General features: G+C 40.7%; 1 protein-coding gene across 6 annotated transcripts; it reads left to right on the top strand.

Annotated features, from left to right (window-relative positions):
- The first annotated feature begins 86 nt into the window (after window positions 1-86).
- Window positions 87-27,218, top strand: PPP1CB (protein phosphatase 1 catalytic subunit beta). 6 transcript variants are annotated; one of them, XR_014944633.1, is made up of 9 exons: window positions 87-399; window positions 10,946-11,077; window positions 13,577-13,807; window positions 14,156-14,260; window positions 17,054-17,167; window positions 20,362-20,433; window positions 23,085-23,236; window positions 24,763-24,897; window positions 25,474-27,218. XR_014944633.1 is itself a non-coding variant. In XM_015857519.3 (8 exons), the coding sequence occupies exons 1-8, from the start codon at window positions 348-350 to the stop codon at window positions 25,576-25,578; spliced, it is 984 nt and encodes a 327-aa protein (XP_015713005.2). In that variant the 5' UTR covers window positions 87-347; the 3' UTR covers window positions 25,579-27,218. The 6 variants fall into 6 exon arrangements, 4 of the variants coding, with proteins under 4 accessions (XP_015713005.2, XP_085399255.1, XP_085399254.1 ...); XM_015857519.3 differs by lacking the exon at window positions 17,054-17,167; XM_085543129.1 differs by lacking the exon at window positions 17,054-17,167 and having other exon boundaries at window positions 330-758.

Genomic DNA, 27,218 nt, shown 5'->3' with positions numbered 1-27,218 from the left:
GGAAGCCGCTCCAGACCGGAGCTACAACACCGCGCATGCGCCACGCCACCCGCCGCTCCTTCAGCGCATGCGCGGCGGCGGCTGCTGAGGCGGGGAGGAGGCGCGGGTAGACGAGGCGGCCGCTTGCTCCCATTTAGCGGCGAGGGAGCAACGGGAGCGAGTTCGGCCGGGCTGCGCTGCTCTGTGACGCCGGGCGGCCGGAGGGCACTGCCCGCGGGGGGCGGGGGGAGCCGTCTGCGCCGCGGCCGCCGTTGCTGTTGCCTGCTCCTCCTCCTCCTGCTGCTGCTCGGCGGAGCGCCCTCCACCCCGCCCTCTCCCCGCCCGGGACCGAGTGTGGTGGCCACAAAATGGCGGATGGGGAGCTGAACGTGGACAGCCTCATCACCCGGCTGCTGGAAGGTGAGCGCCGAGCCGGGCCGAGCCGACCCGCGGGACAGCGGGGGGCGCCGGCGGGAGGCGGGCGGGCGGGGCGCGGCGGGAGACGGGGCGGCCCCTCCGTCGGAGCCGGGGGGCGCCTGGGGGGCTCGGGGCTCCTCGGGGTGTTCCACGGCCGGACCGGGCCTCTCGCAGCTCCTCGCAGCGAACAGGGGACGCTGCGGGGGTACCTGGGAGGGGGGAGCCCCGCCGCCTTTAAAGCAGCGGAGGAGCCGTTCCCGCCGCCGCAGCTGCCCTCTGGGGGAAGGCTCGGCTGAGAGCTGGGGGCCGGCTGGGTCAGTCGTAGCTTCCCGGGTCTGAAACGCGTTGGGGAGCGGCGTTAGGTGAGGGGTTGTGTGGGAGCGGCCCTGTGCCTGTGCTCTGTGCAGAGCTGCTCAGGGCTGCAGTGTGTTTTGTGCGGGTTTCCCTCAAAATGAGAAGGGAAGGTGAATCCGTCTTTCCGGATAAACTGCGATAGTGATATTAGCGTTTTCTTGTAAGTTGTCTCTAGTGCTGGGTCTCCGCAGGCCTCTCCTCACGTAGCTCATCCATCCCGCACGCAGCCCGTGCCCGCTGTGCTGTACGCGGATACGAGCTCTTCACTCGCCACAAATGGAGATGGGAGCCTCGGGTATTTAAATCGCTTTGCAGAAGGCTTATATAAAGAAATGTATGGAGTACGTACTGTCCTGGAATGGAAACGAGTCTCCTAAGCGTGAAAATTCTTTATAGCCAAGTTACTGCCAAGCAGAGTTTGTAGGGCTCTCAGTTTTTAATTGTAATTGCTCTCCTTTTGGGAGGTGAAACTATAAATTAAAAGCAATAAAACCAGTGTTTTAAAAAACACGAAGGCGCTGGGAGGTTGTACTCGTGTTTGTGTTTCAGGATACACAGTGTAGTGTAGTATGGAAAGAACCTGCAGCTGTTATCAGTCAGAGTTTATCTCTGATCACTACTCCAGATAAACTCCCCATTTTCTGCGTGTTGGAACCCAGATTAGTAGGTAGGCGTAAGGCAAGCGAAGCAGTAACCTACTAAACATTGACTTCTTCTTGTACTTTTATTTTTGACCTTCGTAAGGTGTGTGGTGTGTGTACGTATGGCGTTGTGATTTTTTGGTTGCTTTCTTTGGTCTTATTTATGGAAAGAGGCTCTTAAATAAAGGAAAATGAGAAGTACTTTTCCTCTCTGCCCATCTGCTTGTTGCTTGCAGACGGATTTCTGTTGTAAGGTGATCAAGACCTTTAAAGTACTTACTTGTTTCCTTCTGTATATACCATAAATACTTGTGTTGCAACTCTCTAGCACTTGGGGTTATAATTGGCTGTACTGAGACCAAGCAACCTTATCTATGCTTTTCATTCCATGGCAGTTTAATTTCTAACCATATGTATATGCAATTTCAGAAATAAGTTTTTGTGATGGTTTAGCATCTGTTTGTCAGCCAGTTTAATCTCTTAGAGCGGAGATCAGGAAGATTCTTCATGAAAACAGGGTAATTTTGTTGACTATAACAATGAGGAAATGTGGCTTTTGGGCTGTTAAACCAAAAACTGCATTACCATAATCAATAGTATTTGTAATGTAATGTTGGTGTGCTGTAGGCCTGTGGTCCTTTTGGTTACTCGAGGCGAAGTGGGTAGTGTTCAGTTTCAGCAGCAGTCTGCAGTTGTCTGAGGCTGCACATCAATTTTAAAGGCAGTAAGTGCGTATCAAAAGCTGTGGCCTCAACCTTCCCTAGTGACCTTGGCCTCCTGCTTTGTGACACCTGTTCCTGGCTGTGAGGCTCTCTAGCCTGTGTTCTTAATTACGTTTCTCGTAGCTGTTTTCACTACGATTGCTCAAGACCACTTGTCTTGTGGATTATATAACACCTTAAACTTGCCTTTTGATTGCAGTAGATCATCTTACCCTGCATGTGATTCTTCTTGTTTGAGACGTCAGAATGAGGCGGCCTGTGGCTGGGCTGCTTGCGAGTTTTCCTCAAGGACAAAGTACTGACACTCAGCAGATGTGCCTGCATGCATGGTTACTCTGAACATGTACATGGGATCCTTAGAGTGCTTGGAGTGTTTTGCTCTGAGTTAAATTGGGGATATAGTTTTCAGGAAGGCTCAGCTGAGCCATAGTCTAATGCTTGATGATAGTTTCCCAGGACGTTGGTTTATTTCCATGTTCTTGCATATACTGAATACTAATCCTTTTTATTGCTGAATTCGCTGCTGGTTTAATGAATGGTAAGAGCTTGTTTTGCGGTGACTGTTAAAATATGTCTGGTACTTGCTTACTTGTTAGAGATGGTGCTTCTAGATTGATTGATTTGGGGGGTACTTTTGGCTGATTACATGATAAATTTTGATACAGAAATAGCTCATGAAAGCTTCTGCAAACATTAAAAGTCATTCAACCATAGTTCTTTAGCTTTGCTGAAACACTTTGCAGCTGATGGGGGACCACAGAAATGAACACACTGAATTAGTTTAGGGTTTCTCTTATGCAGGTATTCAGAATTCTAGGCATGGATCAGGCTTAGTTGCATTACAGTAAACAAAAAAGATGGTTGTATGTATTTTTTAAACATCAGTCTGCTGTTTTCTTGGGTATTTTTGTTGCTTTTTCTTGCTTTCTCAGCTATGCCATCTGGTGGATGGATCTTTCCAGCCCATTCTATCTGTAGCCAGTTCAGGATTAAGCACATGTAAGACTGTCATCTGTACAAAAGATGTGGAACAACGTGCTGTATTGTGCACCATCTAGGTACACCATATGTCCCTTTGTGGGAAATGCCGTGACATCTGGAAAAACATTGGACTAGCTTGGTGTACCAGATTTACATTTAACCTAGGCTCTAAGTGAGCTTATGCTTTGGGTATGTATGGAGAAGCTCGTTCTGTGGCAAAGCAGAGATGCTGGAGTAGCTGTGCCTGTTGTTATAAGAGAGCTGTGGGTGGTGGTTATTAGGCTGCCATGTTTATTGGTGTGTTGGGCTTCCTGTTGTTGTGCTGTAACTGTATCTGTAGGTGAGTCCACTTGGGCTGGATTTAGCAATTTCTATGGCTGGATTACTGTAGAGGATTCATTCATTTAATGGAACTTAGCATAAATTTGCTCTAAGAGACTTTTGTTTTTTTGATGAAGCTACCTGTTCTGCTCTATTGGATAGTACTGAGCCTGCTATGAGGAATGGGACATATCTAGCCAAGAAGAGAGTTGTCAAACTCCATGTAGATGTGGGGAACAGTTATAGCTTCAGTGCTCAGCTAAAAGCATCATTTTTACATCCACCTTAATAAAAGCTCTCTCACTACCTTGCCATGTAAGGTGATGCCTTTAAGAAAGCTACAAGCTTTGATTTCTTGTTATTTCAGAGGTAATACAGATTGTGACAAAGTTTTCAGGTTTTTCAGGTGAAAGGTAAATTGAAATGCTTATGAAATAATTGGAACGTTCTTTATTACTGTTAAATGCTACAGAGTTGTTGGACTAATGTGTTATAACCAATGAGCTTTGGTTAATGTCTTAGTAGTTTACCCAACTCAGGCAGCCTGATGGGCAGATACAGTGCTCTAATGGTGCCACAGTTCTGTGGGCTTCGTTGCTGATGCTGAAAGAAGCAGCTGTAGAGAAGAAAAATGGGTATTAATGGTAAGATGACACCATGGAGGTGAACCTTTAAGCCTACATGATTCAGTAACTGTTTCTCTTAACGCTGCTGCAGAATATTTGTCTTCGTCTTGTTCAGAGGTACAGCTAAATTATAGCATAAAAGAAGGAAGCAGCGCTTTATTTAATGCAAACAGGAGGATTTTTTAGCCTGAGTATTTCGTCAGATGCTTGTGAGTGGCCATTACAAAAGTAGGTTTGTAACTTAAAAAGACAATAAGTAGTTTAGCAGTGTGAAGTCAAGCATACTATATTTGGCTACAGCTTGGTGAGGTCAGATGGTGTGCTCAGGGAGCGGGGTGTGTGTGTAAGGAAATCTACTGTGAACTGCAGCCTGGTCTATTGCTGTGCCATCTGGATCTGGATTGTGAATTTCATGTTGAAATAGCCGTTTACTGCCTTCACGTAATGCCCAGTGATTTGACTTTTAGCATATACTACTTTATCTTTGTTTTACAGCACTGTTTTCTGTCTTTTGGCAATTTAATACCAAGCTTACTTGATACAAAGCTTTTGTTTGTCTAGAATCATAGAATCGCCAAGGTTGGAAAAGATGGATCATCCAGTCCAGCTGTCCGCCTACCACCAGTATTTCCTCATTAAGCCTGATCACTCAGTACAACATCTAAATGTTTCTTGAATGCTTCCAGGTACAGTGACTCCACCACCTCCCTGGCAGCCTAGTCCAGGATCTGACCACTCTTTTGGAGAGTAAACGTTTCATAATATCCAACATGGTATAGCTTGAGGCCATTCCTTCTAGCCCTGTTCTACACAGCAATTGTGGAATTTAAGGATCCTAGGAGTGCCGAAGTCATCTTAAACCGTAGCTTTCTTAATGCATCTTCAGCCATTTTCTTCCTTGTTACTCATCAGGAGTTAGAAAGCAACTCTCTGCCCTCACCTGTCTCCAGTCAATGATTTTGTTAACTCTGCTCTAGAGGAAAAATTAAGTTCAACTTTAAGAAGCTGATGTTCTGTGTTGCATGAGATTTTAATGCTAGTTTAACCTTGCACGTGATGTGGAAAAGAACTTGCCACCCCTTCGTGTGTTACTGCACAGTGAGAGGTTTCTACCTCACACTTTGCTGGTTAGGTGGGGTTTTGGTTCAGGTGTAGCAAGTAAACACAGTAAATATAGAGCAATAACAAGTATTAGGGTTCCATATTTTGCTTATGGAATGGAGTGACTGCTGTGATTTTCTTTACCTTTGGATCCAGCAATGATTGGGGCTGTACGTGATTAAGAATGACTGAGACCTCATGCTGTATGGAACCTCTGTATTAGTAGGTGGCCAATGAAGAGTAAATGCGGCTGAGAAGAGTTTTGGTGAAGGCTAAACTGCATATTGTTGTGGGCTGAATTGAGCATCCCCTGAAGCAATTGGAGATAGCTGCTAATGATGCTTCTCCCTGAGCGTTATTTGTGCTGGGTAGTATGAACTTCAGGAATGTAATTTCAGCTTCTGGTGAAAGAGGAACGCTTGGTTGTTTGGTTATTTCCCTTGTTACAAATTGAAGGCTTAGACACTCTTTTACTCTGCATTGATTTTGTATTATGTTAAATAAATCCTTTTAAAGTGAGCTCATGGTCCAGCACTGTGTTCATTGGGAGAACATTTCATCCTGAGTGCACCCAGTGAGGATGCATGTAATGGTGGTTTTAGAGCTTTTGGACTGAAAAGTCCAAGGTCTTGAGAAAAGCCTCCCCCAAAAGCTGGTTCTTCTGTTGTTTGTGTAGAGTCGAGATGCTGCACTGTGTGAAAGGTGCAGAGCTTTCTTCAGTGTGTTACATGCTCAGTAGCTGTTGGTTCAGCTGTGTGCTGCATACTCCATAGAGCAAGGCTGTGGCGTTATTTTAACAGCTTTACTGTTATTCACAGGCTGGTATGAGAATGGAAGCCATTTGGACCTTGCGTTTGCTGCAGCAGTTCAGAATCATAGAATCACCAAGGTTGGAAAAGAAGTGAAGGCATTCCAATCCAGGATTCCGGACTTAAAAACCACAAAAACCTGTAACTTAGAACTGTAAAAATTAGCTAGGTGATGTTAGAACATATTTCCAAAGCTGTTGGAACTGCTTTCTTTAACTAACAGTACTAGTACCCTTAGCTTCCAAATCCATTCTATTCCTGCTGTTCTGAAGCTGTTTAGGGTTCATCAGATATTCTAGAATACAGTGTCATGCAAGAGACAAGCAGTTGGGTGTTCAGTTACTTGTTGCCAATCACTAAATGTTCCAGAGGCATCATGAGAGAATATATGCTTGTGGGATGTTGATGGTTGTGTGCTTGCAGTTTTGTGCTGTGCTTTTTGTTTGCTTCTTATTTAAGATGCGCTTTGGCAAATGGAACTTGAAAATGGTAATTTTAGAAATACCTTGGCTGCAGCTTCTGCCAGAAGAACAGCTGGCTGCTTAATCCTTGCCTTATCCTCACCCAAGTTCACAGTGAATGAATGCATCTTCCAGCCTGGGGATCTGCGTAGATTAAACTTGTTTGTTGTGTCTTTGTACTAGAAGGAAAAGGTGCACTCCCTAGTACAGTTTACTCTGTGGCCTTGCAAGTGTGCATGCAAAATGGATGTGCAGGGTAAGATGGAAGTTGCTTCATAGCAGTGATACTGGCACCAATATTTTTTTCAAGCTTGGTAGAAGTGTGTATGGGATCTAATGATGTGCTGAAAGTGTGAGTGCTGTCTGATATACAGGGTGTGTATGGTAGTAGAACACAGTCATGTTAAGGACAGCTGTGTGTACTACAGCTGATTCAGTAGTAGAAGAAACTTCTATTAGTGTTACCACAAAATATAAGCTTGGTTACTTAAAGTGAGAGGCACATCGGAGACAGAGACTTAAATGTGTTTGCTCAGCTCCATGGCATAGTATGGCTGAAAGGACAAAACTCATAGAACCTCCAGTACAGTTCTTAGACCACATTGCTTGGTGTTTTAACACTAGAAATTGAGGCAGCCTTACAAAATGTGCTGGTCTCTGGCATGAATTTGGAAGGATGCTGGCGAACAGAACCAACAAACAACAAGAACCCTTCTTACTGCGGAAGTTTCTTTCCTGGCACTGCAACTCACATCTCAAATGACTGGCTTCTATTGTTAGACTTCATAAGGTTGCTCACCAACAGTTGTGTAGGTGCTGAGACACTTTAATAGTAATTAGAGAAGGTTTGGATTACTGTAGGAGCTATTGTGCTCAAACAATAGCTTTGAAATACAATGTATATAGTGATGTTGAATTCCTTGTTCTCCACTAGGTAAAGGCTTAAGGTCTTATCAGTAAAGTTTTATTCTGGCATAGTGCTGTGCATGCAGGATTGAGAGTTAGGAGAGGAGTGCTTGTCCCTGCTACAGATCTTTGTTTCAGTCAACGCTTGTTTACTGTGTCTGCATCATAGGGAGCTAATTGGTACCTAATGCTGAGGTACTGTTCATCCTCTGGATAAACAGCAACCATTGGAAGTGATAGATTTTTCCCAGTACTGTTAAGCCTTTTCTGAGGTGTGTGCACTATGAAATTTACATCTGTGGCATGATTTGCAAAGAAGTCTGTGAAATACAACTTGTACTCTTGATCCAGTGCTCATAACTTCCTTTTAAATCAGTTCTTGAGGAGTTCTCTTTTGAAAAACTAAATATGGTGAGAGATGCTCTTACTTACATTCCATACAGTGCCTGGCTGAGTCAAGGAAACGTAAACAGAATTCTAGTTGTAGTGTAAGTGGGTGAAATATGTCCTTAGTTTTGCTTGTCTGTTTGTGCCAGGCGAGCGGCCCAGCTCTTCCAGATGCTTTGCTGGGTAACCTTGCAGCACCTTTGAGTCCGAGTCCAGTGATGTGCGGAGGCTTCTGAGGTCACAGTAGCTTCTTGTTTTTTGCTATTTCATTGTCTTACTGACTATGTGGATTACAGGAGAAAACTTGCCTCTCTTTAATGTATTATTGATGATGATTTCTCCTGAATGCCCAGGCTCTGCTTCTTCAAATGTAAGTGAGCTTGTTTGTTCTGCAGAGCTGCCAATGATTCAGGTGGCCAGGCCTTTGTAAAGGCCCAGTGGCTCAGGGCTGTTTCCTTCCCCTGAGTAGCTTCTAACTGCAGCTTCTAACTGCATTCACCAGGCGTTTTGTCTCCCAGTGACATGCCCAGCATAGTTTGAGAAGCTGGGTTTATTTGGAGAACCAGTGTCTAACGAGTTGCCAATCTGTTGGCTTCCTTGTTAAGGAGCTGCAGCATGTAAGTCTGTATTGTAAAAGGTCAGGAACTCGCACTGTGGCTCTGGATGTGCTGTGGCAGTTGGCTGATTTGGAAGTCGCAAGCTGTGTGTTCAGTATGTGTTCTAGCTCAGAAATCCAGCAGCACTTAATGGCTTAATCCTGCAAAGCAATTGTTCCATGTTTAAACCTCTCTTTCTCAAAGGGAGCCAGTGCTGCTGTTCTAGGAAATATTGATTGGATCAAAGTTAGTGGTGTGAGTGCCCTCCTTGAACTACAGCCTCGGGTTTGGTCTCTGTGCTTTGTCTGGGGCTATTTGAGGAAACATCACTGTCATCTATAGTGGGATTTCCTGGGTTTGAGTTCTAAACTAGACTGGGTGCAATATGTGTGCAATTAAGTCACTTCTTGGTTTTAATCCTTATTACATGATTTCATTTTGGCGCTGCAAAACATTGGCAGCAGTTAAATACAGAAGAAAACTTAATTCTTACCAGAAGGGTTTTAAGGAAAGCAGATAGTGGAGCAGAATGTGGCAGACGAGCTAGTTAGGCTGAAGAAGCACTCAGTAGGACCTTGATGTTATAGGCATCAGACAACCATGGGTTTAAAATGAAGCATAACTATCTCAGAAAGAGTAATGGGAACTGTTAAGGCTGTGCTGTGCTCTTCTCAGGTGGGAACTTTCTTAGGTGTAGTGACAGTTTGTTGTGTCTAGCACAGCGAGTTTCAGGTCTGCAAAAGGGATGAGTATGAGCTACTGGAGTGCAAGCACTTGAAAAGCATGGAGGTGTTTAGAGGATTTTGGTACCTGCAGATTGAGTCGTCAAGTCTTGTGCAAATCTGTCAAGGTTTATTTCTTGCCAATAACCCCTTTGGGGTTGAAGATGCATCGAAGAGCATCATGTTGTAGACATTTGAGATGCACTGCGACTGAGGCCTGTGTGCATTTATTCTCCGATCACTTTGTGTCTTAAAAAATACAAGGGCAGACAATGAACTTGTCATTCTTCCCGCATTAAGATGTTAGATTACAAGGAGGTTAGTAAAAGCTGTCTGCTTTCTCTAATGTAGTTAGAGGAAAGCGTGTGACTTACCGTATGGTAAATGTCACATGGAGTTGGAGTCACGTCACATTTCAAGTTTCTCTGAAGTCTCCTTATGGTGCTTCTGCAAGCCTCGTTCTTATGGGATTCTAGTGAGCAGTGTATCATCACTGAAGATAAGCTGACCTTCTTTCTATTGTTGCATTCCCGCTGGCTGCCCCAAGATGTAGTTTCACATCTTCTCTTCCCTACTTGAAGTACTAATTATTATTTTTTTGCCTCTTCATCTCTTGTGTGGCTGCTTAACCTTAGTTAAACAAGTGATCTGGTTTCTTTTATTTTAATTAAAAACAAGCAGCAGTGTTGAACTGATCAGATGCATTCTGGGGGAAGTACACAATGATAGGCAGGGCAGAGCGTTCTGATCTTAACTCTTTGGACTTCAGTACTATGTGTCTTAGGATGGGTTGTTTCCCCTTATATCCTTTCTCCCCCACGTAGATGGCAGTGATCTACTCTGCAAAGTATGTTGGCTGAGAGCTGAGCTGCAATAAAAAGATGTATTCATTTTGCTCTTCTGTTAGCAAGTTTTATAAGACTTACTGAAACTGCAGCAAATATTTTTTGAGTCAAGTCTTACTGTGTTAAAGTTTGAAAACATGATTTGGTCTGCTAAAGGTTCATACCACTTTTTTTATAGCTGCTACTGTGGTTTAAAGCTGAGTGTTGCTCCATGCGAAGCAGGGGGGCAGAACATGATGGTAGCCTGGTATAGACACTGCTGTGTTCTGCTCTATTAGTTGCATCTGATTGTTAGTTTATACTGACATGTAGAACTGAATCACATCAGCCAGAATGTAGACATTTGTTCTGCCGCATGTACACATTAGAGCCTGAGAGAGGAATCAGGTAGGTATTCATGGAAAGAAGCAGCAGCAGATAGGCTTGGCAGAGGATGTTAGTCAGAGTGCGGTGGGGATGTTTTTGGAAACTTCAGGACTAAGTATGGATTGGAATACTTGGCTTGTGGATATAGGAATTCAATGTCAAGCTAATTGAATGTCTGTTTGGTTGCTGAGGTTCCCATAACTCGAGATCCATTATGTATGAATGAAGATTTTAATCAGCACAGACACAGTTTAATGTGATGTTCCTGATAGGACAGTTTCAGCTGCAAAAAGTACAAACGTTCCTTTTTATTATGCTTGCCTTGTTGAACTTAGTTGGCCTAGATCATTTTGCGTCAATGTATTTGAGATTTCCATTCTCAAGGCTTTTTTTGCCTGCTGCAAATACTCTAGCATAATCTGATAATTCATTTAAACACTTTTTGAAGTTGCTATTATCCAAATACAGACAAAAGCAAGATCTAAATTGCTGCTTTCTGGGACTGTGACTTAACCGGGATGCATTCGGAGCTTAAGCGCAGGTTGCCAGTATATCAGAGTTTAACTTTAGAACTGGCTGGAATATGCAGTTCCCACATTTAGTAGATAAGTTGGTGTGTCAGATACAGACTTCAAACACAGCTCATCTGCACTTAACTGTTGTTAGGTGTCTGTGTGCCAGCTATCTTAATTGTTAAACTTCTCATTACAGTACGAGGATGTCGTCCTGGGAAGATTGTTCAGATGACAGAAGCAGAAGTTCGGGGCTTGTGCATAAAATCACGAGAAATATTTCTTAGCCAGCCTATTCTCCTGGAACTAGAGGCACCGCTGAAAATTTGTGGTATGTAAACTTAATGTGTGTGTCTGTTATGTAGGTGTGTTGATTTAGTTGTATGCTAACTGGAATGAGAAGGAAAGTTGATGAAGGAGATGCTGAGATACACAGATGACCTTGATTTGAGCAATACAGATTAGTGATTGAGGTCTTCTCAACCTTAAACATCATTTTCAACTTAGATTGGAGTCAATCTAAGTTAGTCAAGAGAAAGGAACTAATGTTTGCTCTTGGTGCTATTTAGGAGCAAGTGCTGATGGCAGTAAGAGCTGCATGCACTTCTCTTCTAGTGCAAATTTTGCAGCCTGTCTGTTGTCCTAAGGGCTTCCTCCACAGAGCTGCTACTGTTTGGATCATTATCTCAAAGCATTCTAAAAACACCTAAGTAGTAAATGGTTGCTGTTGTTGTTCCTTTCATAGCAGAAACTGAAGAAAGATCTTCATATAAGATGAGATGGAGTACTTACTAGTCCACTTACTAGTGGAGCAATTGTAGTCATTGCCATTCACTTAGAATATTAGCAGTTATTAGTGTTATGTTTGTTCTTAAATGGCAAAGTCACTTTTAAGTGAGTAATGGCTTGCTTGAGTATGGAGGAGTGGAGGAACAGGACCAGCTTGCCTGACAGCATAAATTTGAAGGTAAAAATCTAGCTTTACTTCATTTTATTTTTTCTGTGATGAGAAAAAGAATAGTGTCATCTAATTCCTAGACAGAATAAAATTGAAAGACTTGCATACACTCTTAAGTTCAATCTGCAAAGTATAATGAGACTCCTTCAAACAAAGTTAGTTTCTCACTTGTTTAAATCTAAAGAGCTCAGAAGGCTCTTAGATATACAGTAGTCGAGATAGCAAATGCACAGTTATGTAAGAGATTTGTTATTTTTAAGTTACATGTTTAACAAAGCGGTAGCACCTGGAAGTGACATGTAGATCTAAATTAAACATTAGAGAAATTGTCAAAGTTGTATTTGTTTAGAAGTGGAAGAGAGGTGATGGCTTTCACTGAGAGCACAATATGCTGCTGTACTGCTTTGAACTACTGGTTTAATGTGTTCAGGTGGTGCTTGAGAAATTGTTATAGAACTGTCTTGTAATCAGTTCAAAATAAGCTTTTAAGTCTTGAATGGCTGTTCTAACATAAGATGGAAGATTTTCTTATGTAAACGTCCATTTTAAAATAGCTGTAGTTCTTTCTCTGATAGGCTTCAACTTGTGCCTGTATGAAGTTGTATTTTAAATTATCAGGTGCCTGCAAAGGAATAATTTGAAATGCTTTGGTCACTTCACAATAGTTTCTACAGAATGGTCTTTCATTCTTCTATGTCCATTAATCCCTTTAGCTTGTGTGTGTAACTTAAAGTAGTTTCAGACAATGAACATTAAATATTTCCATGGTATATTTATTTTGGTGATGAGTACTTCTGATGGTGATGAAGTTTGAGTACTAATTCAATAGTTCTGGAGTACTGGATTCAACACCATGGTGACATGTTGATGAAACTTGCATGTTTTTCTGTCTTAACCTGGAGATTTCTAAATACCAAGTGGAGTAGAAACTCTTCTTGTAGTGTACGCACAAATGATTTTAGCTGGTAGAACTTCAGAGGGCCTGCAGTTGGGTAGTGAATAATGTTCATTATTAAATGGAAAGTGGTGTGCAAGTCCCCTCCTTGAGCAAGAAATAGTTGAAAGCATTGTCTGCTGAAAGAAAATAGTGTTGATTTTTCTCATGGAAAGATAAAGAGGAATAAGGCATGAAGTCACTGCTGGAGTATGTGACTCCACACAAGATGTGCAAGTCTTTTTGTTTGGTTTAAGGTTCTGAAACAAGTTGTAGGCATGTGGGTGGGGACATTTTGTTTGTCAGTTTTGCTCTTTATAGCCAAGGAAGCTAGTTCTCTACTGGAGAATTACTAGGCTTAATAAAGACAGGTATTTTGCCACAGAACAAACAGCACAGTTGAAAATGTATTCATGACATGCTTAGTGTAAGGGATCAAGAAGTAGTCTGTATTATCAGCATACAGCTTTTACTAAGGGTTTCTTAGGCATAGTTTTGCATTTAGTCACTTTGTTAATGAATTCTGCAGTCAACTGAAGTATATCACAGCTACTGTACAAGTTACGGTAGAGCTTTGGTATCACTTTTGACCTTATGGGCAGCTCAAGGGTAATTACTTCAGCCTAGTCTGATGTGATGTGCTGTGGTGGTTTAGTTGCTGCACAGAGCTATTGTGTGGATGTGGATGGAAGCCATCTTAGTTTTAAAACTGGCAGTGTGATGAGTAACATGATCATTACTGCTCCTAAGACTTCTGCAGTTTTGAGTAGCATGTCAGGGCTATCAGTCTTTCAGTCTCTGTACTGTTTACAATAAATGCATCCAGGGAGTTGTCCTAAATGCCAGAGAATGGGAAGCTTAGTACAGTGATTTAAGCTCTTGATATGTTTACTCCTTACATTGTTGCACTCATCCGTGGTAATCCTTTTTTTATTCAGGTGATATTCATGGTCAGTATACAGATTTGCTTCGACTATTTGAATACGGAGGATTCCCACCAGAAGCAAATTATCTTTTCCTTGGAGATTATGTAGACAGAGGCAAACAGTCTCTGGAAACCATTTGCCTACTTCTGGCATATAAAATAAAGTACCCAGAAAACTTCTTTCTCTTAAGAGGAAATCATGAGTGTGCTAGCATCAACCGGATCTATGGATTCTATGATGAATGTAAGTTAAACCTATTTCTTCTGAAAGGCTGATGTGTATTAATACTGTGTTTTGGAAGTACTTCTGGTAAATGACTCACGATTCATGTGCTATAAGAATTTCAGTGTTCTGTGAACCTGCTTTGAAACCTTCTCAAAGAGCCTATCAAAAGAAGGTTAAACTTAGAATTATTTTCTATTCTGTTGTTTCTGAAATGGTATTGTAGGAGTCTCTGAGTGTACTCAGGTTTCAGAAATAAAGCTGTGTGAAGACAGTCAGTTTACATCCCCAATCAAGTTGTAATACATGTTGTAGGTTGGCTTTAAGAAAATAGTCATCTTTTCCTAATCTCTCACACTGCTCTTGTAGGTAAGCGGAGGTTTAACATTAAGCTCTGGAAGACCTTCACAGACTGCTTTAATTGTCTGCCTATTGCAGCCATTGTGGATGAGAAGATCTTCTGCTGTCATGGAGGTAAATGGATGACTACTTTTAAAGGATGTGTCTAAGCTGTTCTTTGGATTATTGTTGTATTGAATTGCGAGGATGTGCATGTTCAGCTCACAATGTATATTGTCTGCAAAGGTTGTTGTTGTCTTGCTTTTTTCAGTACATCTGGCTGCTAAGAAATATTTTGCTTCCCAGTCATAAATGACCACTTGTGTCAGAGGGGCAAGTGCATCTAATTATTCCTGTCAATACATGAGAATTCATGCCTAATTTTTTGCTTCATGTCTTGTTGGCAAAGCTATGTACTGATGCATAGCAGATACTGGAATCTCTAGCTGTGAAATGAAAGAAAAAGCTTCACAAGTAACCCCAGCTCTGTGGTCTTGGCTTCTTTATCTGGTTTTGTAAGATGTTGGTGGAAGAGACCCCTGGCACATAGTCACAATCAAGCCTGATGCTTGAGTTGAGGCATTTGACATTGGATCAGTCATGGCTCCATCTGACTCCAAAGGATCCTGACTGTTGGAAAACATACATTCTGGGTACTGGTCCCTGTGCTGCACAATTTTTGTAGTGGAAGAAAAGGATTTGATTTGCAAGAAGGCTGTGACTTCTTCCTGTACTGGGACTTAGTCACTCTTCTTTGTCAAAAGAAACACCTCAGTGTTTTTATAGGAGGTGATACTTGGAGGATTCTGGGACCTTGTAGAGTACTATTGCAACAATTTAAACAATTGACAACGCTTTCGAATTACTTCTGTAGTAGCAAGAGCTATCCCACAGTCTTCCATCTATCTTTTTAATTAACTTCTTTACGCAGCAGCTTGATCCAGAAATGGTGTGGTAGGTATCATGTCTGCATTGCCAAGGAGGTGATTAGAAACCACTGGAATTGAGAGCTCTGCAGAAATCTACAGTTTGATTGAACAGCTCCACTAGGATTTAGATGTAACTTATACCTAAAATTCCTGTGCAGATTTCTCTGAAATGTGTACTGATGACTGCTGCCCTGTCTTTATTCAAGTATCTCTATGAGGGTTGTGCCTGTATGGAATGATCCAGCCTGCACTTGTATCGTGTATTGACAGGTTCTGCCTTCAGTGCCAGCTACTGTAAGCTTATCAGTCTTAAGCATAACATGCTTTTAGGTATTAGCTTTCCTTTGTAAATCCAAAACTAATACAGTGTTACACAGCTGAGTCTATAGCAGCTCCCAGGTGGTATTGATGTGTTAGAGAAATTACTTGTCTTCTCTGTTGAAGGATGGGGATCTTTTTTTTAAAACTGGTACCTACCTTAGGAGCTAAAGCTTGTAATTACAAGGAACAATTATGGGTTGCTCTGAAAGTAATGCCTCCTATTTATTTCTTTAATGGAGAATTCACGTCACCACTCCATGGACTGTCATTTTGACTGCTGCTGATTGTGGTGACACCACAACTTGTAATGACACGATCCAGGAAACTGTCACCTTCAGCCTATTATTTGTTCAGTATGTCCTGATTTGTTCTTCCTGTTCCTGTGAGAGCATTCATGGGAGCCACCTGGTGTGTATTTTGCAATATTCCAGTGTTTCCACTGTAGTTTCCAATGCACTGAAGCCAATATTTAGCTCTGTACATATTTTCACTGGCTGTAATACATGAATTCATGTTGATGAGTTGATCAAAGTACTCTTGATTTTTGCGGTGTGACAGCTGTGTGTGGCTGTCTGGAATGTGCCTCATCTTTCATGACACTGTTGCCACTGCTGAAACACACCACTTGTTGCCTTGCTGTGCTACCATCTGTTGTTTGGTCTCCATATGGAGGAATTCAGTGACGCACCTTTGCTTCACATGTGAAATTGACCGACTGCATCCTCAAGAAGCTTGCAGATGCCACTAAACTGAGTGGTACATTTGACGCACCAGAGGGAAGGGATGCCATCCGAAGGGACCTAGGCAGGCTTGAGAGGCGGCCAATGCCAGCTGCATGAAGTTCAACAAGGTCAAGTGCAAGGTCCTGCACCTAGGTCGAGGCAATCCCAAGCACAAGTAAAGGTTGGGTGGAGAATGGCTTGAGAACAACCCTGAGGAGAGAAAGATTTAGGAGTGTCAGTTGATGAAAGATCCAACATGAGTCAGCAACATGCGCTTGAAGCTCAGGAGACCAACTGTATTCTGGCATCAAGAGAAGTATGACCAGCAGATTGAGGGAAGTGATATTGCCCCTCTGCTCTGCTCTTGTAAGGTCCCATCTGCAGTACTGTGTTCAGTTCTGGGGACCTCAACAGATGAAGGACTGTGGGCTGTTGGAGCAGCTCCAGTGGAGGGCCACAGAGATGATCAGAGGGCTAGAGCACCTTCCCTGTGAGGGCAGGCTGAGAGTTAGTCTCAAGGAGAGAAGGCTCTGAGGGGATCTTAGAGCAGCCTCCTCCTAGTACCTGAAGTGGGCCTGTAGGAAAGCTGGTTACAGACTTCTCTAAGGGTGTGTAGTGACTGGATGAGGGGAAATGGCTTTAAACTGGAAGACTGCTTAACTGCTTTAAGCCATTGTAAGTCATAATGTTTTGGAAGGTATTTCTTTACCATCCACGTATGTTCTATTTTATTTTGGAACAGTGGAAAAACAATGGTAATAAAGTATTCAGATGTTTCAAGTAAATATTTATGCTTAAATGATAGAAAGTCCCCCAGGCTCCTGATTTTTGGCTATGAAATGAAGTGTAAAGCTCACAGAATGTGCTGTATGCTCCTAATAAATGAAGTGGACATTCAGCACTTAAGCTTTGCCCTTTTTCTGCTCTTTTCCAACCCTGTCCAAAATACGTTCCAGATTCCCTGAAGTCATGGACTGCCAGCGCCTTTTCATGGTGTTACTACTGTAGTAAACATTGAGTCAACAACACTAACTGTGCTGGAGGTTGAAGCTAGCAGGTAGATATATAAGGTAGGTGCCTCTTTTACTATATTGCGCATTTTTGCATAGTTTATTTTAATATTGCCCTATGGGATATATAATAAAACTTTGCAAAACCGCATAACATAGTAAATAAAGGCACCTAATTTATCCCAGTAGACTGTCAACAATAGTTTGAAATCCTAAGTCAGCTGTTTCTCTTGGACATCACAATGTAAGTCAAACCTTTCCTGCCATCCTTGTCTCCAAATGTTCTTGCTTTCTAAAGGTCTTTCAGAGTTTTCTTTCAACTTGCCTCCTTCTTCCATCTCTTGAAACTTTCTTGTCTTTCTATTTAGTGTTTTATCTTTATTTTTCAAAGCTGTCCTCACAGCCTACTTCTGACTTTGATCTTCATCTCACCTTATTAAAGCTCATGCCATAACAATTCCCAGCTTTTTCCTTTTACTTTGCTTTGTGTGGTATACAGTATTGTCTTGACACCATGTTCTAGTTCTGATCTTTGGAGAGTGTTTGTCATTACATCCTTTTGTGATTACGTCCCATGCTGTAAATTTATGTTGACTGAACACATTTGGCTGACCACTTGAGCTCCAAGATGTTACTCCTGTTAGTTTAGTAGTTATACGTAAGTTTATACAGTAGACCAGAATGTGACATTACTGTCATGATGCAAGGAGACTTCTTGATTCTATACGATATATAGTGTCCAAAGAGCAGAGGAGCTTTCTGGGTTATTATGTAAAAATGTGTAACAGTCTTACCTTACTAGATCTACCTGATGAGCAGTTTTAAATCTGTGCTCTGGATTTGATGAGTCTGCCATGAGTAATAACTCACTTCTGTTTTCCATTAGGAAAGGTGTGCGCTTACACTTCAAGAAGACTGTATGCTGGATGCTTAGCTGTCATTCTGGCAGGACAGCCTAGTTCAGTTGTGTACTGCTTAGTTTTATTTTCAATGGGTGGTTTGCAGCAATCACTGTAGAAGCAGCAGCTGGACCAGGACTTCAGCAACCTGTTTGCCTTCGTAATGCTTTCATTTGATGCTAATCACGCACAGTTTTTTGCCTATAGATGTGAATTTCAGGCACAAGCTATTCATGTTTGTGCAGATGAAATAGCTGGTGAAAAACTGCCTCTTGATAAGTTATGAAGGGGTCTACAAACATTCAGGTAGTTTCATGGGGTTTGGGGATTTTACAGCAGTGTAAAATAACGCAGAACTACATTACAAAACTAACAGCTACAGTGTTGAGACATGACTTAAGTTTTTTCTTTTGAAGAACTGCCATGTTTTGGGTGTAACCCGAGGTGCTTAGAGCTGTAACACCAAAGGAGGTCACAAATTGGCTGTACTTAGCTGAGCTTGCCCATTACTATCTCAGGGTGTGGCTATGCCAGGAACCCACACACCTTTGTGCTAATGTAATCTACATGCAAATGGATCAGATTTGGGGAGGGAGAAGTGGGTCAAAGTTTAAATGCTGATTGGATGTGAAGTGGATTTGAATTTGTTTTTCTCCCTGTATTGTTATGTAATAGACTAAGCTCTTTTGATATGTTATCTAATGTAAGATTTCTGCCATCCTTCACAACCCGAAGGTATTATCATGAAGGTGGTTTTGGCAAGCTGATACTGATAGCAAGCTTCTGTCAGAAGACTAATTCAATAAAAATAATCTAAAATCTTAATACTGGAAAAGTTTCTCAAATCCTTCCTTACATCAAATATGTTGAAGTTGCTGTTCATCCAGTGCATTTATTGCTATTGTCCAATCCTGGATGTCAGCTGAGATATTTTTTTTTTATGTATCAATTTCTTTCCAGTGACAGATTTCTTGTTACGTGCAAAATTCTGGACTGAGGAAAATGGGTATGACTTGCTAGTATAAAATAATGCTTTATCACATGTCAGAATTAAATGCTTTTTCCACATTTGTGGCTTCCTTAATGAGGTGGTCTTAGCCTAAGAGATTTAAATGTTTCACTCACTTTAGAACCTATCTCATATTAAGATACTGGTGCATCCATTCAGTTGTCTTTTTCTTTATGCCTGTATGCCTTAAGTAGAAGCAGTTCTGGAGGGAGCATGTACCTGAAGAGTTCAGAGCAACTTGGTAACCCCATCGTTTGCTGCAATTAGATATTAATATGGAGAAACTATACAAAAAGAGGTGTGTTCTTTGTGATCAGTGACTTGAATAATCAACATTGTGGTTTTACGAATGACTAAGCAGATGAGCTGTTGTAGGTGACTACCTTTAGTGCTCATAATTTATTGCAGTTTCAAAATCTATTATTCATTTACAGCGTCCAGTGGCTGCAGCTCAACTGATGCAATCATAGAATGGTTTGGACTGGAAGGGACTTTTAAGATCATGTAGTTTCAACTCCCCTCTGTAGACAGGGACACCTCCCACTAGACCAGGTTGCTTAAAGCCCCATCCAGCCTGGCATTGACCACCTCCAGGGAGGGGGCATCCACAGCCTTGCTGAGCAGCCTGTTCCAGTGTCTCAACACCCTCACAGTAAAGAATTTCTTCTTACTATTGAGGATAACACTACTCTTAAGTTTAAAGCCATTTCCCCTTGTCCTGTCACTGCATGCCCTTAGAAGTCTCTCTCTAGCTTTCCAGCAGGCCTCCTTCAGGTACTGGAAGGCATCTATAAGGTCTCCCCAGTGCTTTCTCTAGGCTGAAGAGCCCCAGCTCTCTCCGCTTGCTCTCATAGGGGAGGTGCTCCAGCCTTCAGTGTGTGGTAACATTTTGAAATAGTGTTGTCAGTTGCGTATGATGTAGATCATACCTGCTGGCTGCTTTTCCTTATGGTGTTTTAAAGCTGGATGTGTTATACTTCTCTTCAGCTTTTTGAAAGTAAATTGGTTGCAGAGATCTGCATCCATTTTTGCTCATATTGGGAAAGTTGTCCTTCACTGGTTTTCTGTCTGATGGGCTATTTAAGTGAATCTACTTACCTGTAGAATTTTGTGTATGGCTGAAATCACAGTTGGAAAACAATTAAAGCTCCTCACTAATTTCACTTGTGTTACTGTGTTCTTCTGTTTGGGAGCCTAATGTTTTTACTGAGAACAACTCTTCGTTTATAATGAAGTGGAAACAATGGATGACCTGTTGTCTTTAAACCTGTTTGTTCTCTGGAGTTCTTTGTAACAGGTAAAATATGTATATATAAATCTCTTGTATTTTTTTTTCCTACTTACAGGACTGTCTCCAGATCTCCAGTCAATGGAGCAGATCCGGAGAATTATGAGACCTACAGATGTTCCTGACACAGGTGAGTGGCATGGAATTCACTGTAAATGGGTGTTTGAGATGAAATAGGTTTAATCAATTTACAGGCAATGCAGTGGACGAAGTCATTAACTCTGTTCCAGTACAGCATTGCTTTAGTTCTGTGCAGAGCATGGATCTTGCTCCTTGTGATGACTCACTGATACTGTTAGAGGTTACTGCCCACGTTGTTATTGCTTGTCATAACAAACTATCCACGCCTGCCTTAAAACAAACTTAGATGATCAAATAAAACTAAACAACTCATTCTTTTTCTTGCCTTGGCTAGGCACACCCAAACTTTTTAATATATCAACATAACTGTTTAAAGGGTGCAGAGTATTTGAGATGTTTAAGCCTCTCTGTGCCAGAGCCTGATGGTAACACATCTCCTTCCCTATCAAATTTGTAGAATCTCCTTCAACTTCACCGTCATTGGAATTACTTTGCTTATGTCATGGGGTAGTTTTGAAGCTTTCTTTTGCTAATACATTATATTTTGCTTCTAGATAGTGAATGCAAATTGCCATTGCTTTTCCTACTTCCTGTAATGCTTAGAAGTAATTCAGGGTCTGATTTTAATCTGTCTGCTGTCCCTCGATCAACTACATTTCTATGCAAGATGGTATATGCACGCTTGAAACAGATGCGTTACTAGACTGGTAAATGAGTGTTTCTGTAGTATAAATGACACTTGAAGTTCTTCCTCTTATGCTATTTGTAATTCACTCCATATCAACATAAATGTCATTATAAATGAGTCAAACTTTACATTTATCAGAGCTTTCAGAAAAGATAGTTTTATTTAACAGGCTGCTGCTGCTGCTTGAGCCACCCCCGCTTCAGGAATGCCCTTGCCCCTGTAGTTCCAGTTTCCATGGACACTCATCTAGAGTGATGTATTCTTAGTACCTCCTAAAAATAAGCATAGAGAGTTTAAAGGAAAAAGAGAAAAGGGCTGTGGGGGGAGCTATGAAGCTTTTGATCCACTGATTTACTGCCTTCATTTGGCGTTCAGAAGCAGACAGATGTTTTCCAGTAGAACTAAAATGACAGTGATGTTGAAGGATTTGGTCTTTTGGGCCTACTGATGGCAAACATATATGACTGAATGGAAACAAACCTTGCAGCAAGTAAACTGAAGTGGTCTCACTGTGGAAGTTGAGGTCCTTGAAAGCTGCCTGTCTGTAGGGGGATGCCATTGTGAATACTCGCATTGATGCAAAAACTGTTATGCTTGTGGCTTGTGCTGGTAAGATTAGATCATTATGATGGTTTATTCTAGTCTGATATAAAAAAGCCATTCCAACCTCAGCTGCAGTTTAAAGACCTTCTATTTTCATGTCTTTTTCATGGTATTTAGAAGCTGTTTACCCAAATTTAACTCCTTATGTTGACTTACATCACGGCAACACCTCCAAGAGTAAGACTTAACCCTCACAAAATGCAGCTACTTAGGGTGTGTGTGTATATATATATATACACATATTATATAGATATAATATAGATGTCGTCTATTACATATATGTATATGTGATTGTATGTGTGTATATATATATAAAATAAATATTTTGGTTGTCATTGCTGGCTGTTCACATACTGGGAATCTGTAGCTCCCTCTTCTGTGTAAAACTGAATATCTCATGTCTACTGTGTTACATTCTGCAGTCAGCCTAAGCTATTGTAATGGTAGGTGTTGCACATTAAAAATAAACCCGTCTGACTATTGTAGTTGTGTATGTGAGACTTACTGTTTGCAGGGATCTGTTACACAGCTATTAAAGACCTATAGGACAAATTTCTATTTTCCTGTCTGTGACTCTAAGGATTATTTGGGATTGTGGTGGGTCATCAGAGGTAGAGTGAGAACAGTTTTGTGTCAGCTGAGATAAGTTTGAATGCTTTTTGGTTTGTATGTATTGTGGTTTAATGGTCAGAGGCATTGCAACTGGACAGAAGGATCATCTTCAGTACAAAATTTAATTCCACTGTTAGTTGACCTCTTGTTGGCAGCTGAAAAAAGGCATTCACCAGTGTTAAAATAATAAAGATTTAATTACTTGAATTTAGGTTCCAGACTGTTTGGCGTGAGACTTCTTAAAAAAATATGGTAGTTCAACCAAGCTGAAAATGAAGTTAAATTTTGATTTAGTCAGTCAAGGTTCTTCATGCATAGTAAGAAAAGTTTCATGTTCAGAAGTTTCTGGTACAAATTTATGTTGTTTTTCTGATAGGTCCTGCATAGGGGTCCTGCATAGGATTTGACTGTTTCCCGTGGCTTTCAAACTCTGCCTGCTTGGCAAGCTGCAAAAGTGATGGTTGTCTTTGAAAAGGCACTGCACTGCATTGTGTTTGAAATTCCTCAAATGCTCTGTGTAAATATGCTGAATATTACAAGTAAATATTATTTCAGAGTTGTTTGGTTTTGATTTGTCTCATCTCAAGGTACCATCACTTTTAAAGGGAAGCAAGTCTTGCCGTATTCTCCAGACTTGGGCAGGCCATCTTGTCAGAATCAAAATTCAGATGTTGCTGAATTTGTTGCTAGGATGTGTTTTGTTTTCTAGGGAAGCTGCTCTGACAATTACAGTAAATCAATTTTATTTGTGTTTTACCTCCTAAGACTAATATCTTTGCTTGTGTTATTTTTCTAAGGCTTACTATGTGACCTGCTGTGGTCTGACCCAGACAAAGATGTGCAAGGTTGGGGTGAAAATGATCGTGGGGTCTCTTTCACTTTTGGTGCTGATGTGGTCAGTAAGTTTCTGAATCGTCATGATTTGGATTTGATCTGTCGAGCTCACCAGGTACGAGTGATCCTATTACTTAAAACTTCTCCTAAACTTCATGCATTTTTGGTGCTGGTTATCTGTAGCACGTATTTAAAACTTAGTTTGTATTGCCGTACTTCTAGGAAAAACAAAATGTTCCTAATAAAGGAACTGTAAGTCTGTATTCTGTTTACTCACTGAACTGAGTATCTAATGTCAATTAAGTCAGTTAAGTAAACACTACAGTTTTTTACACTACTAAACAGTTAACACTGGGTTTCCTCATGTCTGTGTATCATCTGTTTATTGTTAAGCTATTGTATGCCTGTACTAGAAATGTGTAGGTTAAAAGGGGCAAAGTAAATTCAAGAATGGCATTGAAGTTTGAGTTCCGTATTACTGAATATTACTTCAGTACTACGAGGTTTAAACCACATCTGCTAGATAACCATCTCTGCTTGACTTCACTAAAGTATTTAGTAACTTTTGAACGTTTCTACAGACAGGTCTGAACATAAACACTGCCTGCAATTTACTATAGAGTACTTTGACATAGACTTGTTTTACTTGCTGAAATACCAGAAAACAGAACTGGTTTTGCATGGACAGTCTTTACACGTATTTGTTTGCAGTTTTTATGAAGTGATTTTAAGGAAGTGTCCTGCTTAAGTCGACGTCAGGTTTCAATTTTCTGTGTGATGTTCCAGTTTTATTTAGTTGATCTTAAAAGCTTTGGCATTCTGTGAAAGAAAAATAGGTTTTTAATTTTGTTATAGTTAAACTCAGGTGCTCTGTCAGATCACTTGCATTCTTCTTAGGGTTTTACTGCTAAAAACACTACAAAATATTAATGTGTAGAACTAAGCTAAGATGTCTCAACTGCACAATGATTACAATTAGTGCTTTTGTATTCATACATGTGCTTCAGTTCTTTATGACATATTTCAAAAGACTGTGGCAGTTGGACTGAAGTCAGCAGTTTTCGGTTGTGTATCACTTTCAGTCTATTATGTGAGGTTACTATTCTGGGGAAGAGGATGTGTTGTGTTACTTTGCAGTATTTTCAGGGTGCTTTCTGCTCTTAGAGAAAGCACGGCCAAACCAGCTTACTTTTAGACCATCAAAGTTGTCAAAAGCCTGTGTTAGCTGCTCTTAAGTTTTGTAGGACCTACACTGTACTGTAAGAGAAACTTAGTGGTTGCAGTTAAGATGACCTTTTGTGCTCCAAACTAGTAGGTCAAATGTATCCAAGTTTGCATATAAACAGATTACTGGGAATCCTTAAACTGATGGTGTATAACTGACTAACAAGTGCAATGATACCAACAGTGAAACTGATGCTTGTCTAACATTAGGATTGTCAGACAGTTAAATCTACTTGATTTGGCGTTCACTGTTCATATGGAGTGAATCTGCCCTCTTTGAAGACAAAGATAAAATACTTTTTTTTATTATTAAATTCTTGTTTTAATAGAAGTACCATTTGCCTTAAATCTAGCCTTATTCTTCAAAATGTATCTTTTGGTTTATGCGGGCTGTATTAATTTCTTTGATATTGACAGGTGGTTGAAGATGGCTATGAATTCTTTGCTAAACGACAGTTGGTCACCCTGTTCTCAGCTCCAAATTATTGTGGAGAGTTTGACAACGCAGGTGGCATGATGAGTGTGGACGAAACTCTGATGTGTTCCTTTCAGGTATGATGCGTTTGTACACTAAGTGTTCCTTTAAGTGTGGTCTGTGTATGTGGTATTAGTCTACTTGTTTAGGCTAGGTTAATATACTTGAGCTACAGAAATGGTGTCATGGCAGTCTGGTCTATGAGAAGGACAACTGCAAACTAACTATTCTCTAAAGAGTTGTGTGGGATTTGTTTTCTGGGCTCTGGAGTATTGTTGCTTCAGTTTGCATGCTCATTTCAATGTTATTTGAGTAATTTGTCATACCTGGTGATCAGAGAAAGTAGTTAGGTGGATGGCACTCATTTAGTGCAGTAATTCTGCTTGAGTTTTATTCCTTATTCCTCTTGGAATGCAATATTTTGAGCTCCTTTCCTCCCTCCCACCTCAGTAAAATGGTTGGAACTAGAGGTTAGAAACAGCTGCCTAGTGCTGTTGTCTGTAGCATTCAGGAACTTGTACGATCCTGTTGTGATTTCTAGTCTTCCCCCCACCCTGTTCCTTCTGAATGAGATCTCATGTTGATTGACTTACGGGTATTTGAAATATTCTCAGCTATCACTGACTGAAAAGAACTTCTTTATTTTCTCTAAGATATTGAAGCCATCTGAAAAGAAAGCCAAGTACCAGTATGGTGGACTGAATTCTGGGCGTCCAGTCACTCCACCTCGCACAGCTAATCCACCGAAGAAGAGGTGAAGACAGGAATAATGTAGAAAAACCATCAGATCTGTCAAGGACAAAACTCCATATTACAGTATATAATAAGTGTGCACTGTAAAACCATCCAGCCATTTGACACCCTTTATGATGTCACACGTTTAACTTAAAGAGACGGGTAAAGGATCTTTATTAATTTTTCTAGTAGAAAGATGTGCGACACTGTATTGTAACAAGTATAGCTCCAACTTCTAATATCCAGCATAGAGTAAAAAATAAAATAAAAAATTAAACCTATTGCAACTGCATATTCACACTTACCACAGTTTTTAACGTTGACCAACATCCCAGTTAAAACTTGATGTAATAGTTAAACCAGATGAGAGCATGATGTTCCATTTGTGTAATGTGGTCTTATTGTTGCTTGATTGCTTTTACTTTGGTTATTTTGTAGCTAGAATGATGCGAATATGGTATCTAGTCATATTCCCTGGCTCTCTTTGAAATTGAAATACGGAAGGGAATTAGAACATCCATGGATCTATCCTCCCTCTGTCCTCATGTTATTCATAGTAATGCAGCGCAAATGTGTGCCCCATTATAATGCAAAGTTGGTAGTATGGTAGAGTGATTAAAAGGCAAATTATTACCAATGTGCCCAGACTGGACAGCTTGACAGCCAACGTAAATTGAGACAGGAGAACCTGCCCTGACTTTTTAATTTAAACTGCCACACAATTAATTTGTACACTACACTATTTTAAATTATTGACATTACACTGTGCTATGGCACATCATTTAACTTAGGACAAAAATGGCATTGCCTATTAGTTGGTAACTTGATTATGTGGTACCTTGGCTTTAGTTTTATTAGCATGAAACACCTTTGGCATGCTTAGCTTCCAGGTAACTGGTAACTCCCTACCTGTATCAGAATTCATTTTGCGTAGTTCCACAGAACATGAAGGTCCTTATTTGCTAAGCCTTTGAAAGCTGACATTCTTTTTCATAAGAGGGTGTATTTAAATGGATGTTCACCAATGGCCAATAGGTTAGCTTGCTGGTGGTGAGCTAAAACTGCTAAATGAATGTCCAACATGATTGTAAGGCTTATGTCACTAAAGATTTTATCGTTTGGATTTTCATGATCAAATTTCATATACTATTGTATAGACTTCTGCTTTGTAGTGTACTATAGTAGCAATAATTTCTGTACATGATTGAGAGTTACGCAGTATTTCTTTTCAGTTCTCTCCTTTCTCAAAGAGGTAACCATTGGCAAATAGCAAGATACAGAGAAGATGCAAAGTATAGTGGGATAAGTGAAAGGCACGGATCTGTGATGCTTTAGGATGCAATACACAAAAGCTTTTACTGAATAATGTTGAATTTGTGAGATTCTTTGGGGGAAGGCTTCAGATTTATACCATCCTAAGTGTGCATCAATAGTTGTGAAAATCTCGACTTCAGTATTGTCTTTGAAAACGTTAAATTGAGAATTCTGGTAACTTGCATTTTATGAACTGGCACATTATATAATGCAAGAGTTCTATTGATTTCTGACACAGTGAGCAAGTTCTTCAAAATGGATTTAAGTCTTTTCTAATTCCATTTTTGTTTTAAATGCATATTTTAAATGTAGTTTTTTCATTTAGTAAAAGTTGTCTAATTCATTTGAA

Source organism: Coturnix japonica, chromosome 3 (genome assembly GCF_054131305.1).
Source record: "Coturnix japonica strain WE chromosome 3, WE-NBRP24, whole genome shotgun sequence".
Classification (NCBI taxonomy): domain Eukaryota; kingdom Metazoa; phylum Chordata; class Aves; order Galliformes; family Phasianidae; genus Coturnix; species Coturnix japonica.
The sequence above is the reverse complement of the archived record's forward strand: the minus strand, read 5'-3'. Positions and strand labels throughout refer to the sequence as shown.

Bases quoted from the DNA above. Each gene is read 5' to 3' on its own strand.
- PPP1CB (XM_015857519.3), top strand. From the start codon at position 348: ATGGCGGATGGGGAGCTGAACGTGGACAGCCTCATCACCCGGCTGCTG. The intron at 13,808-14,155 runs GTAAGTTAAACC...CTGCTCTTGTAG, and splicing joins CTATGGATTCTATGATGAAT to GTAAGCGGAGGTTTAACATT. The intron at 23,237-24,762 runs GTACGAGTGATC...TGATATTGACAG, and splicing joins TGATCTGTCGAGCTCACCAG to GTGGTTGAAGATGGCTATGA.